Source organism: Nanorana parkeri, unplaced genomic scaffold (assembly GCF_000935625.1).
Source record: "Nanorana parkeri isolate BGI_ZX_2015 unplaced genomic scaffold, ASM93562v1 scaffold1115, whole genome shotgun sequence".
In the NCBI taxonomy this organism is placed as follows: Eukaryota; Metazoa; Chordata; class Amphibia; order Anura; family Dicroglossidae; genus Nanorana; species Nanorana parkeri.
This window is the reverse complement of record NW_017307383.1, coordinates 430570-445465: the sequence shown is the minus strand read 5'-3', so window position 1 is coordinate 445465 and position 14896 is coordinate 430570. Positions and strand designations below refer to the sequence as shown.

The 14896-nt window shown below is 40.9% G+C and overlaps 1 protein-coding gene across 1 annotated transcript in view; it reads right to left on the bottom strand.

Moving 5' to 3' along the window:
* Window positions 1-590: 590 nt before the first annotated feature.
* The window catches only part of CDC73 (cell division cycle 73), a 95281-nt gene continuing 80975 nt past the window's right edge, over window positions 591-14896 (bottom strand). The window contains exons 12-17 of the mRNA XM_018567918.1: window positions 10512-10547; window positions 9997-10084; window positions 3128-3289; window positions 1456-1556; window positions 1062-1203; window positions 591-758 (exon numbers count right to left, since the gene is read on the bottom strand). Coding sequence (XP_018423420.1) covers window positions 722-758; window positions 1062-1203; window positions 1456-1556; window positions 3128-3289; window positions 9997-10084; window positions 10512-10547 — 566 coding nt within the window. The 3' untranslated portion in view covers window positions 591-721. The remainder of the gene's footprint in view (window positions 759-1061; window positions 1204-1455; window positions 1557-3127; window positions 3290-9996; window positions 10085-10511; window positions 10548-14896) is intronic.

Below are 14896 nucleotides of genomic sequence, written 5' to 3'. Positions count from 1 at the left end.
AAAAAAAAAAAAAAAAAAAAAAAAAAAGGTTATTACTCTAATGATCTGCGGTGATAAAGCATTATTATGGTAAAACCATTCCTGTATGTGTGTCAGCTATGTATTCAGCATTTTGACTGGAGTTGCCATTTAAATGCTACATAATACATACTAGAATCAATACAGACCAGTGGAGCTTATTTTTTTTTTATTGATTTATATTTTGACCTCAGCTGACCTTAGACATCTGTGGGAAAGAGAAAGCAAACTTAACTTGTGAAAAAAAGGTAATATTTATATTTCCTTTTTGTACATAAACAGAAAATATATATATTTGAATCCCCATTTGCACTACTGTACACAATTTCTTAACCCAGTTTGGCAATTTTTCAATGCTAAACTGCAGTTTTACACATTTAATGGAAAACAGATTTCTGAGTAGGAAGGGCAGTTCATTACAGGATGCACCAGTAGCATAGAGCCGTGCGTTCTATAAACAAAATCTAAACAAAACGCTGTTTAAAACAAAAGTATCAATGACTATCAAAATATACAATTTGAATTGTAGACATTATGCAAACTTGAATTAAAAAATATCACACTATTTATTGTGATTGCAAGTTATGGCAGTTAGTCCTTGGAACCAAGATGGTTGGTTGTTCAAGGCAATTTTTACAACAGTTCCACCCTTAGGGTATTCCATAAATCCCTAATTTGCTCTTCAAATGCAGAAATATATATTTCAGAACCGTAGGTGTGATTTGTGCTTCACCATGTATCTAAAAAAAAAACAAAAACAAAAAAAAATTTAGTTTATGTTCAGTGTTAGAAACACTACATTATTTGAAAATATCAATTTTGAAAACCAAAATAGGGCACATGCACCTATCTAAAAAAAGTTAGCATAACCATTTAAAAGGATGACAGTAGAGCATATCATAATGAAATATCTATGAATGTTATCAATGTAAACCATTCAGTCACAACTTTAGAAAATGTTAAATTATACTGAAACTATCATTTGTCTACCCTTTTTTTTTCTCCAGATATATCAAAAAATAAGTACAACAATAAGTCAGTACCTGTCCAGGGTTTCCCAAAATTTCAAGAAAACAGGTCTATCCAGATGTCTTTTGTGGTAGCTCAATTCCAACAATGTAACATCCCATTTCTGCACATTGGGGTCCAGTCGAACTTCATCATACTTAAGATGGAAGGCTTTAACTAGAGAAAATCAGAAGTAACCATTGTCGAGTTATAGCTATATTTGTACACATTTACTTTTATACGGCAATTTAAAAATCTAGATAAGTGATATTAAAAAAATCTGGGTAAACAGATTGCCACATGACCAAGCTATATTTTAGTCATTATGCTCATGTGGGAATTTTTCTCTACCCATGATTTTCAGTGGTACATAATAAACCTTCGAAGCTACTCAAAAACAGATTACTTTAAAACAGTGCAACGGCTTACTTTTTGCAAAGATATCGACTGGAGATCCATCAGGCAATAACCATGGCCACCCTTTGAACTGCCAAGCAGGGCCCTGAACAAACACAGCTACCACACGATCCCTTTAAAAAAATAAGGTATATATTATCGACAAAACTAATTATATGAACTTTATAAACAAAGAAAAAACAGAAAGTAACATCCCAGAGAAAGAAAGGCATATCAGCAGCTTATGCACTTGCTTTCATTGATATTTCTATACACATTCTAAATGTTTTCATATTAAAGTGTTTTAAGATTGTACTGTCGAACAGACACACTGAAGTCAATAAACAAATAGATGCCGGGGCCGAAAAAGAGAGAAACTGGGCAACAGGAGTTATCCCAATTTGGCTGGAAAAGTTGAAATACGCTTTCAATCTTCAGCAACAATAAAGTAAAAGCACCAAAGAGAAGCATAATAGAAAATGAACAAACAACTTTAAAGCAGGGCTGTCACAAATCTGGGCAATGTAAACTGAGCAGATCAAAAAACATAAGCATCTAAAAAGATCAATATATGTGTAGGGAAAGGCAGCTGAAATGTATATGCAAATGTAAACTTTTTCTGTATTAGATGAGATGAGCCTAGCCAACCACATGAATCCTCACATGAACCAACCGGTACCATTATACGCAGTCTCAAGAAGCAAAAAGACCAAGTAAAAAAAATTACAAGAATATTAGATCTCCATACAATTCAAATTGCCTACTCCATATCTACTGGTCATTTTTGCACTGACTCACGTCTGATTATAAAAGGTTTTCACTGCATTCTTAGATTGAATTGTCCAGTTTTGTGACAGGTTTACTTTAAATAAAAATGTTTGTTATGTTTTCTTCTGTAGCCAGAAACAGATAAGTGGAGAACATATCCCTCTAGAGCAGTGATGGCGAACCTTTTTGAACCCGAGTGCCCAAACTGCGACGCAAAATCAATTTATCTCAAAGTGCCAGCGCTGAAACTAAGTTTAGTATTGCAGTTTGGGCGCTCGGGTTTATTCAGGGGGGCTGTGCAGGATCTGTGGTGGGCTTTGCAGGCTGCAGAGCCCCCCATGGATCCTGCAAAGCCCACCAAAAGGTATTGCACAGCCTACCTGTGACTCTTTGGTGGGCTGTGCATAATCTATGCTGGGCCCTGCCAGCACAGTGCTCCTACCTTACACGGGAAGGCCAGCCTTCACTGCTGCCTCGGCGCCCAATCGCCTCAGCTTCGCCGCTTGACTGGCCCCTTGGCGACGCCTCCTCCATCGCGGTCTCTGCCCTCCCCTCATCTCCCCCGTCTCCGCCCCCTGTCTCATGCCGCTCCGTCCCCGTCTCTTCACGTCCTCTCATTTCCACCCCCATCTCCCTCTGTCTCCACCCCCTGCCGCTCCGTACCCCCTCTCCTCTTGCTCGCTCGTCGATTCTCGCCCGCCTGCATTAGACAGCTCGGCTGCCTTAATGTTGTGGTGCCTGAACCTTGGCTCGCGTGCCAGCAGAAAGGGCCTCGCGTGCCCTCCCTGGCTCGCGTGCCAGCAGAAAGGGCCTCGCGTGCCCTCCCTGGCACGCGTGCCATAGGTTCGCCACCACTGCTCTAGAGGCAAGAAGCATCACAGACTAATATACCACTTTGTAAAACAAAATAACACAAATACAGAAGTGCAGAACATACCAGTCTTGAGGCAAAAGCTTCAGGGGCTGATCTATGACTCTATAAGGAACAGTAACACTTATACTTGTGCCACCAGGCTGAATTTGATCCTTTCGCCGTTGAATTAGTACCTCATTTTCCCTCTGACAGCCTTGTTTCTTTTTTTCATCTGAGGAAACAAATATTTTGAAGAAAAAAAAAAGAAAAAAATTTCAGTACAATATATTAAACATTAAAAAAAAAAAAAAAAGGAAGAAAGAAGAAGAGGTAAAAACGGGTTTATTGATCCATTTATGGCAAAGCTGGAAGCAATGAGAGGGCATGACAAAAGTAATGAGATTTTTGTACTCACTGTAAAATCCTGTTCTTGGGAGTCCATTGAGGTACACAGGAAGCCTATAGCCTATTGGTTATACTGCCGCCTACTAGAGGATTAGACACCAGCAAACAGAAAAAAATAGTGCAGGATAGGATACCCCCATCTATTACTAGCCTTCCTCAGTTTTGTAGCAGAGCAGTGCCAATATCAAACACTGAGGGGGGTGGGACCTGTGTTCCTAAATAGACTCTAGGAAAAGGATTTTACGGCGACGGCAAACACTATTTTCTCTGGCATCCACTGAGGGACACAGAAAGTCTTTAACCTTCAGGATGTCCTAAAGCATTCCAACTGAGCGGGGTGGGTGTGAGGGGGGCGGGGCTGCAACAGAGCAAACAAAACAAACACTAACAGACAAGAACACAGAAATGAGGACTGCCTGAAGCTCAAAGAGCTGCCAGAAGAAATTTGAACTCAAAGCTGGCATCAACCAAAAGCTTAAAGGATGGGCTGTCTGAGGCACCTAGCATTGATAGAAAAGAAGCCAGTGCATCCGGGATGACCAAAAGGGAATCTGCATTTCTGAAAGTAGCAGTGACTGAGAGACTCTCGTATGGAGGAAACTGAAGCCAGACAGATGAATGGGAGAATGTCCTGGTTGAGGTAAAAAGCAGAAACTACCTTAGGGAAGAAAAGACCTGGCCCTTAAATACACCTTGCCCCTCTGCAAAACCAGAAAGGGTTTCTTGCAGGATGGAGCCATCAGTTCAGACACTCGCCATACAGTGGTGATGGCTACAAGGAAAACGAAATTATAGACATGCATAGAAGATCTTGACGATCTGGCAGACCCAATAGAGTGTCTACCAAGAATCGCACAAGCTCGGTATATTACATCTGCCTGGGCCAGTTAGGAGCAATAAGGATCACTGGAATGCCCTCCATTTTGATCCTGGGAAGCAGTCAAGGAAGAAGTTTCCAAGAAGGAAAAAGATTAGGGGGTACTGATCCCACTGAGCCCCTAGTGCATCTAAGGCAGGGATATAGAGATCTGCCCTGGATAGGATAGGATAGGATGGGATCTACCTTTCTTGCTGCAGTGACATTAAGTTCCTTCCTAATGGTTCATGCACACCACTGACTGAATGACCCTCATGCAAGACCACCCAGTGAAACTGTTAACATTTTCAGAAAGAGCATTCTACAACAAAAACAATATTTAAAATTAGGAACGCCCGATACCGCTAAACATGATGAAAAGCATTTAAAGCAGAACTATAGGTTATATATTTGAATACAAGCACTGAAATTTCAAGCTAAAAATTGTGCATTCATGGATACTTGCAAATCTGCCTTGCCTTTTGCATTATCTATATATGTCCTCTTTAAAGTAAACACAAGGGGGCGCCTTTCCTGGTGCAGGTCAATTTTATTTCAGTGAACAGCAGATAAACAAAAAACAAAAAAAACGTACTCGCAAACATGAGATGAAATATAAGCTGACAGGCAGTGTGCATCCACTGGACGATTCCTGTATGCTAGTGACGTTAACGCGTTTCCGGGGCACGCCCCCTTCGTCAGAGTGCTTTTTACTTTATATATGTCCTCTTGACTAGTCTGTTTCTTTGCATTACCGGTAGGTGATAAGACTACCATTAGAGGGAGGTGAATTAATTTCTTTACAGGGGGTTCTCTGTCAAAACTATTATTGTTTGCCACAAATTTGGCATACAATAGGGAGGCTCTATTCATTCATAATCCTGCCACTTTCTGCTCTGTCAGTCACTTAAGAATTTTTAAAAATGCAGCTGTATCAAATGAGAAGGGAGAACAGAGGTAAGAGCTGGAGGGGTCACATTGTTTTGTGCAGCGATGGTCTTTGCCCCCTTATGCAAAAATAGTGGGGATCCACCGATTCCGGTGTTTCGGGATCAAGTACCAATATTTTTTTTTCGGTACTCGGCGATGCCGACAACCAATACCGGAAGTCCCATTAAGGAAGCCAGCCCGGCTTCCCGATACTGGAAGTTTGGGTATCAGACTAGGGATCGGAGAATTTGGGAGGATTTTCGCAAAAATACTCGGTATTGGCACTGATACTAGTATCTGTGTATCCCTAAAAAAATGTATGTCATTATGCACCTAAGAGGATGGTGGTGTGCAAAACCATGACCAAAGCTGTAGCCAATAGGTTATAAAGAATTCCAGATCCTGTAGTGTGGCGGCAGAACAGCTAGGAGACCTTCTGGAAAAGTCACAAGGCACAGTTTTGCAAGACTGCATGCATGCACTATATTTAACTTGCACTCTGTGTCTGCATTTAAAAAAAAAAGGAAAAAACAAAAAAAACTTTAGTTCTTTATATTATATATGTTTCAGTAACATTTTGCAGAACAGTGACAGGAACCTCCTGCACTTGTGTCTGCCATGTGCTTTTCCCACTGAGTGAAACATGCTTGTTCTACCAGTAAAATATATTTCAGTTATCCTTTTTTACTTTAAGTTTAATTGTACATTACAGGACACTGGGAGTCAATTCTGGGATGGATGGGTTATGCAGCTACCTTCAGGTGAAGATTGTGAAATCAAAGCTTCAGGACAGAACTGCATTAGCCACCCCACTCCCACCCTGCCTCTGTTTTGTAGCAAGCAGTATCACAGAAAACCAGGAGGGTAGTGGTCTGTGATGAACTCAAAGAAACAAAATGTTACAAATAGCACAAGACAGGGGTGTAGTCCTCTCTCTCCCCCTTAATCTTTAACATGCTTATTTAACCTCTTGCAGTGGCCGTCAGATGTCACGGGTGTTAAGGTGCCCATACACCTTACAATTATCTGCAGATTTTCTGTGGTCAGATGGAAAAAGTGCAACAGATTGGCCCAGGTGGAGATTACTCCATCCACACAGTTAAGTGTAGATGAAGGAATCTGTTGCAGCTTTTCCATCTGACCACAGAAAATCTGCAGATAATTGTAAGGTGTATGGCCAGCTTTAAGTTAAATCGTAGTACTCACTCCATTAGTCTTATTGCTGCTGATGCTCACTGACCCTGAAAAATCCTTGGCTGCCGTTTGTGCGCTACTTAGCTCAGTCAAATTTGGTATTATAAAAGTTAATCTAAATCCTATATTCTTGACCTAGGCCTGGACCCACGGATCAGATCCACATTACAGACCTCCTTCCCTTACACTTGGAAAGATATGAGGATTTCTTATTCAGGCATCATTGTAACTAGGGATGCACCAATACCGGTATTTTGGTACCGAGTACCGATAATTTTTTTTTTGGTACTCGCCGAGCAGTACTCATGCTAGGCATCGGAGCATTTGGGCGAGTACTCGACCAAATACTCGGTATCGGCACCGATATCGGTGCATCCCTGATTGTAACTCAATCCCGCTGTTCCTTAAAATTAAAGGACTACCAACCTTTTTCAGGTGATCCATGGAGAGATCATATCTGTCTTGGTCGGCTAGGTTAGCATTAGGGATGCACAGATACTGATACTAGTATCGATATCGGTGCCGATACCGAGTATTTGGGCGAGTACTCATACTTGCCCAAATGCTCCGATGCCTAGCCAGATACTTCCTGCATCAGGAAGCTGGGCAGTGCATCATTACACGTCCTGGGTTCCCGATTGGCCGGGAAGCGACTCCATGCTCTCGTCACTTGTGATGAGAGCGCATGGAGCCGACTTCCCGGCCAATCAAGAAGCTGGGCAACGTGTAATGACGCACTGCCCGGCCTCTTGATTGGTCAGGAAGCTGGCCAATCAGGAATCCAGGTGCTGTGTAATGATGCAGCGCCCGGCATTGTGATTGGCCAGGAAGTCGGCTTCATGCTCCCTCGTCATCTCATGGGGTTGAGGGGTTGTGGGCAAATGGGCAGCTTATACCACATCTCATGGGATTGTCGTTTTAGAAGCTTCTGGAGGGAAATTTTTAAAAGAATCTCAGATATAACTGGGATCTTCATAGAACCCAACCCATTTTTTAGCCATTCTTTCTATTAGAATAGATCTACTCCCTGTTTCCATCCGCAGCTTGGTACTTCATATATTGCTGCCTATTGGCCCATAAACTACTATGATGGGATGCCTAACTGGTCAAAATGTAGGGGTGGGGATTGAGAATGGCTGAGAAAGCTTTGATACCATCAGGATGACTTAACATTTTTGGAGAGATCCACATAACTTGGCACTGGGGCAGAGCCGGGGCTCTTCTATATCATTATATCAGTTAGCAGTACCTGTACCATCTAAAATGAATAACGACTCACTTAAGATCCTGAAGGAGATCTTTAGAATTCAGCATGGTTATCAGGGAAGTTGTAGCAGCTGGTATAATTATTATAGGCGTACGTGAACCTGGTAATTCATATATTGCTAGCAGCTAAATTAAACTAGAGTCAGACATTGGAAGAATACTTTAGCCCCCTGTATAAGCAAAACATTCTCAAATTGTTAAATTAGACCATCAATACAACATAATCTTATCCTATAGGGACGGAGCTATAGCTAAATTTGATTGCAAATAGTATCCGTGGGTCCATTGGTATAACTCCACCACGACCTCTGTATAAAGTAATTTTCAACTGCTAATAGCATTATCACTTATTGTTGCTTGGAATGCTTGGCTAGTTTTCAAGTTCTTTTGAAATGATCCTCTTGGTTATTTGCACTGTATACTGTTGTACTGTAAAGTGTGGATCGTGTCCACAGGGACAGAAATTGTGTCCTTTAGCTTAGAGAAAATATTCTCATCTTCCTTTCGTTCAAAAAGTGTGAACACAGGCCATATCAAAGAGATCAGCTATCTTCCCCATAAAATTCTTCATAATGGCAGTGAATTTCTCTCTACAAACCAAATCCGAGAAGGGTGACCCAGAGGGAGCAGAGGAGACCCTGATGCTAACAGTGAAGGGGATAGGGAGCACAGCATGGGACTAACAGAAATAAAAGGTGGCCTCGCCTGAGCGGCAATCAGACTGTGTGCATTTGCCCAACCACAGTTGCCCCATGCCTATAATCTGCCATGTGCATACCCCCACAAAACTCACAGCCAGAGGTGAGAAGGGTGCCCCGTGCCCAGACACTGTTGGCAGCAAAGGGTGACCCAGGCTTGAACAAGAGTGATGTGCAGTATGTGGCAGTGAGGCTTTTTCCTTGTGCATGCAGAATTGTAGCAGCCGAAGAGTGGGTCACGCAAGAAAGGGCACACCAGAAATGAAAAAATAGCAGGCACATGTGCAGTACAGTACCTGGTGAGGAGGCTGTGTAGGCATGGTTTCCAGCCCCTAGGTATTATGGAAAAAAATTATGGCGCCAAATTTAACACCTTAAAAAACAACCTTCACGTCTCACCAGAGGCATACCGCTTGGGCACCTGCGGGAGATGGCTGAGGCTTACCCGCTAGCCACACTCATTGCACAAACTGCCAAGGAAGGCGCCAAACACAGGGTTTCGTGACTGAGCACATTATAGGCCAGCCCCATTTGTTCCTCCAAGCAGGGTCAGGGCATGGTCTGCCAATGGGAAAACCCACCCGGATAGCTACCATTAGGTGCCACACTGGCTGTGAGCAGTTTAAGAAAATTAGCTATAAGATTTGTAAGCAGGTAGGTGCAAAACAGAAAGGATGTGCTTCTCTCAGAAAACAAAGATGTCCATCCCCTAGGGACATTAGCAAAAAACTGAAGCAGGCTGGAAGTGGGACAGAATTACTTATGTCCTGTGATGTACGAAACTTAACAAGACTTGTCAGGATAATTCGAGAACTGAGGTTAACAAATATTGGCAGACTACTTAATCCTACATTATCTTTTAGAAAATGTAATCTCATTAACTATTTAAATGACATTATGTAGGAACATTTGGTTTAGTAAACTACAAACACTAACACAGAAATATGGTGTATTTACTATTAAAACGTTTAGTTCCACATGCAGTAGATGTCCTAATAAGCAAGGCATTATTGAAACAGTCTGTAGATCTATTCCTGTAAAAGATACTTTGCCCCTGTGCTCCTTTGACGTGCAAATTCTTGTGTATGCTCCTGTAGGTTCACCAACGGAAACATTTTGAAAGCAAGTATGTGATGTGTCTACTTTTTAGAGCACTTCAACAGTGAACAGGCTCCAACTAACCTGTCCACTGCTGGAGTCCAGCTGCCGATTCTTGCCATGAGGCAGTAAACACACGACAAAACAATGTTAAAGTAACTGCCACAATTCCTGTCGGGAGCTTTTTTTTTTCCATTTGCAGAGCAGATATTTCATATGTACAAATAGCTTTTAATACCTTGCATGCTGGGCTGTCCTGATCAAGCAAAGCTCCAACATTACCTGGTAGTGCCAAACACTTGCCTGCTGCCTATTGGCCCATAAACCACTATGATAGGATGCATAACTGGCCAAAATGAAGGGGTGGGGAATGAGAATGGCTGAGCAAGCTTTGATACCATCAGGATGTCTTAAAATGTTTTGACAGGTCCGAATAACTTGGCACTGGGCTTCTATATCATTATTATATCAGTTAGCAGTACATGTACCAAGGATAAACTACTCACTTAAGATCCTGAAGGAGATCTTTAGAATTCAGCATGGTTATCAGGGAAGTTGTAGCAGCTGGTATAATTATTATAGGCGTACGTGAACCTGGAATTGAAGTCGATAAAGTTAAGTCTTTACTATGCAAGGCAAGAAAAAAGTTGAAACTAAGAAAAAAATTCTAAAAAACAGAGAAACTTTCAGAGTTTCTGGTAGCTGAACAGATTAGATTTCTAAATTTAATCCATTACTAAAAATCAGCCTCAGTCCTGAAGCTAACAGGGAAGCTAAAATGCAAACTATATCTCAAGACAAACACTATTTTTCAGTTTTTTTTTAAAAAATGGTGGAAGCCATGCCTTCCCAAACAAACACTGACAAAAAGCACACAATTCTTCTACATGTCCGAGATAAAACCAAGGGCAACCATTAAGCACTAACTGCATTTGACACTATGGGCTGCTTTTCTGCACCCCTACAGAAGAAGAAAAAAAAACACACACCAAATTATATATAGAATATACATATATCTTACCTTTCTTTTGATTGGGTGGAGGCCTTGCCTGTGATACTGCATAAAAAAAAGAGAAAACAAATCCAACCTCAATTAGTACCGGAGTGACATTATAGTATGTGTAATAACTAAATCAAAATGTACATAATTTAAAAATGTAAGGGTATTTGTAGTTTTGAAGTACTCCAACCCCCAAACCCTATGAATAAAATGGTAAGCAACATCAGATGCAGACTAAATTCTGCTTTGTGCTGACTGGCACCTGGCAGTGATGTCCTCCACATGTGCCAGGGATCCTCTACAGCAGTGTTCAGGCACAGGGAATGGAAGATCCAATGACCTGCTCAGAGCTGGAGATAACTGGCATCGCTGTTGACAACAGCAATGCATAGGATACTACAAAAGCAGTGCAAAGCAGCCCTGATTTGCACTGGGGGTTTCGGTTACCATTTCAATTTTTTTTTCTATAGCATTGTAAAACTGCAGTTACCATACAACAATTGTTAAGGTAAAGTATCAAGATGAGTTGTTTTTGGAGCCTATAAGGCTGCTCTCATGCTCCCGTTTAATTAATTACAAACTAAACAAAAAACAAGCTTTTCTGGTCGCTGCTGTGGGTGTGTATGTATGCACATAAGATTTGTTTTACTTTTGCCCATGATTCTTTATTGTGGCCATGAAAACAGGTTCTGCCATCGCAACTTGTATACTATGAAATATGCTGCAAGTCTGTAAAAAAAAAAAAGCACTAGACACAAAAACATGCATGGGAACAAAAGAAAGTGGGAACAACAAAAAAAGTCCACACTTCTCGCTACATTTTAAATGCAACCAATATCATTAACCATCAACAGCAATGGGCTCTGAGCTGAGCTGTTAAAATATATAAAACGTGTCTCCATGCTTTATAAAGCCTGGCAGCTCCAAACCATTTGCCATTCCTCTGAATCACTGAGATAAGCCTGACACGCACTATGATCTTTCAAGGGTTGATAAACATTTCACACTTGGACTAACGTGAAATACCATGAGCATGAACGCTGCAGGAAGCAATAGCAAACGTAAGGGGAAAAATATTACTCCAAAAAGGCATAGAGTGCATAAGATAAGACTGATGCTTTATATCTAGTAGGAAAAAACTGAAGATGGTAATGTTTTTAAGGTTAGTTTTTCTTTTAAACGTGGATGGAGTTTTTAACCAGCATTGCAATTTTCATCAATCAGACACAATTTCTTGATGGTACTTTTGTTTAAGATTGCTTTAGACTTCACTTCTTTCACAAGAAAATGAAATGCAGCTAAGAATATTGTTGGAAGCGGTTCAAAAATGAAAAAACCTAAAACATGCTGGTTTATCTGACTAAAGCTGGGTACACAGAGCAAAATTTGGATCCATGGCCAGCCCTATTCCCTCACACAGAGGTCTATCATTAGATTGACTTTTTCCAAAGGTACATGATGGGAAATCATCAACCAAAGAGTGATTGCAGCCAATCCGTTATTTTGCAGGTATGCTGTATGAATGGGAGCACATACAGTGAGAGTTTCTCAAATTTAATTGCCAACGTGTGAGAATATCAGTCAGAAGCGGTTGATGGCACAGTTAAAAATACAATTTAAAAAAAAATGCCTCTTTATGAAAAGCCTGACCAAGGCAATGCTACCAGAATACTAATAAAATGTTCGTTTTAGAATTCATAAAGCAGAAGCCCTGTGCAGGTTGGCTGTTCACCATTTGCATGTATAAAAAAAAAAAACAAAAAAAAAAAACTTTGACTGGTCTATACCTTTAATACGCTTGTGCCTTCTAATTATAAGCCCAGGAACAACTTCACAATAATGATTATGTCCCTGAATATTTAGAAATAAATGCTTCACACTGATCACTTATCGTATGGCAAATGAGCAAAGCGCAACAAGCCATAGTAAACCAGTAGCTTAATTCTACTTCTTCTACCCTATAGCAAAAGCACAACATAATAGAAAGGAATTGAAGTTAAAAACCTAAAAAAGAAGTCTAAGCAAAAGTCTAAAACTCTGCCAGAGTATAGACTTTCACATTTATAGCTGTGCTTCAAGCCACATTTAACATGAGGGTAACATGATTGTTACAGCTTGAACATTTTTAGGGTGTCTCACCCCCTTCCTGGCCAGTACATTTTTCAGGATTCAGCGGTGCGCTACTGACTGACAAACAATGCTGTACTTTATTCCGTCAAACAATGCTGTACTAAAACAAAATTTTTGGGACAGATAGAGCTTTCTTTTGGTGGTATTTAATCCCCACTGGGGATTTTTCATGTTTTACTAAACAAATGAAAAAAGTACCATAAATTTCGGAGATAAAAAAAAAGTTTTCCCTACATTATGTTAAAAAAACATAGAACTATGGGGTCAGTGTTTTTCCCCATAGGTCTCCTTAGGGTAACGGGAGGACACAAACTAGCGTCCTCCCATTACCCTAAGCTCAGTATACCGCGACCTACAGCTCGCGGTATACTGAGACGCCGCAGCCGGAGCGGATCACGACTTAGATGACGGGATCCGCCCAGCTGCGTGAGTGACAGCTGGCTCTGCCTATCTAGAGGCAGAGCCAGCTGTACCCGCCCCCTCACCGTCCGTTCCGCCAGTCAGCGCTGGCAGATCGGAGCGGGGAGAGGGGAATCCAGCCCCCTCCCCTGTCACGGCAGAGAGCCGTGACAGGATCGAGAGGTGAGTGAACCGGGTATGTGTTTGCTCACCTCCCGATCTACTGAGCCGACCTGTGACAGTCTCATTGTCACAGGTCGGCTAGAACTATGATGTGAGTGAAAAGCACTCACCTCATAGTTCTCCTTTAATTCCTACCCTTATTTTTGGTAAAATATAAAAAAGGACAGGGTCACGTCAGGTAAATAGACACCAAACGTGTCAAAATTTAAAATTGAGTGCGTCAGTGAATCGCCAAAAAAATACCACACCCAAAATTGGCCACAGGCAACTTTAAAAGCTTTTACTGCTCATCAGTTTCGTGTCAATAGTGATTAATGGCCCTAAAATTGTGAGGTCTATCATTAGATTGACTTTTTCCAAAGGTACATGATGGGAAATCATCAACCAAAGAGTGATTGCAGCCAATCCGTTATTTTGCAGGTATGCTGTATGAATGGGAGCACATACAGTGAGAGTTTCTCAAATTTAATTGCCAACGTGTGAGAATATCAGTCAGAAGCGGTTGATGGCACAGTTAAAAATACAATTTAAAAAAAAATGCCTCTTTATGAAAAGCCTGACCAAGGCAATGCTACCAGAATACTAATAAAATGTTCGTTTTAGAATTCATAAAGCAGAAGCCCTGTGCAGGTTGGCTGTTCACCATTTGCATGTATAAAAAAAAAAAACAAAAAAAAAAAACTTTGACTGGTCTATACCTTTAATACGCTTGTGCCTTCTAATTATAAGCCCAGGAACAACTTCACAATAATGATTATGTCCCTGAATATTTAGAAATAAATGCTTCACACTGATCACTTATCGTATGGCAAATGAGCAAAGCGCAACAAGCCATAGTAAACCAGTAGCTTAATTCTACTTCTTCTACCCTATAGCAAAAGCACAACATAATAGAAAGGAATTGAAGTTAAAAACCTAAAAAAGAAGTCTAAGCAAAAGTCTAAAACTCTGCCAGAGTATAGACTTTCACATTTATAGCTGTGCTTCAAGCCACATTTAACATGAGGGTAACATGATTGTTACAGCTTGAACATTTTTAGGGTGTCTCACCCCCTTCCTGGCCAGTACATTTTTCAGGATTCAGCGGTGCGCTACTGACTGACAAACAATGCTGTACTTTATTCCGTCAAACAATGCTGTACTAAAACAAAATTTTTGGGACAGATAGAGCTTTCTTTTGGTGGTATTTAATCCCCACTGGGGATTTTTCATGTTTTACTAAACAAATGAAAAAAGTACCATAAATTTCGGAGATAAAAAAAAAGTTTTCCCTACATTATGTTAAAAAAACATAGAACTATGGGGTCAGTGTTTTGAGAGGTGAGTGAACCGGGTATGTGTTTGCTCACCTCCCGATCTACTGAGCCGACCTGTGACAGTCTCATTGTCACAGGTCGGCTAGAACTATGATGTGAGTGAAAAGCACTCACCTCATAGTTCTCCTTTAATTCCTACCCTTATTTTTGGTAAAATATAAAAAAGGACAGGGTCACGTCAGGTAAATAGACACCAAACGTGTCAAAATTTAAAATTGAGTGCGTCAGTGAATCGCCAAAAAAATACCACACCCAAAATTGGCCACAGGCAACTTTAAAAGCTTTTACTGCTCATCAGTTTCGTGTCAATAGTGATTAATGGCCCTAAAATTGTCCTCCCTCTGACGTTCGCGTTAATATGCAACATTTGAGGCACAA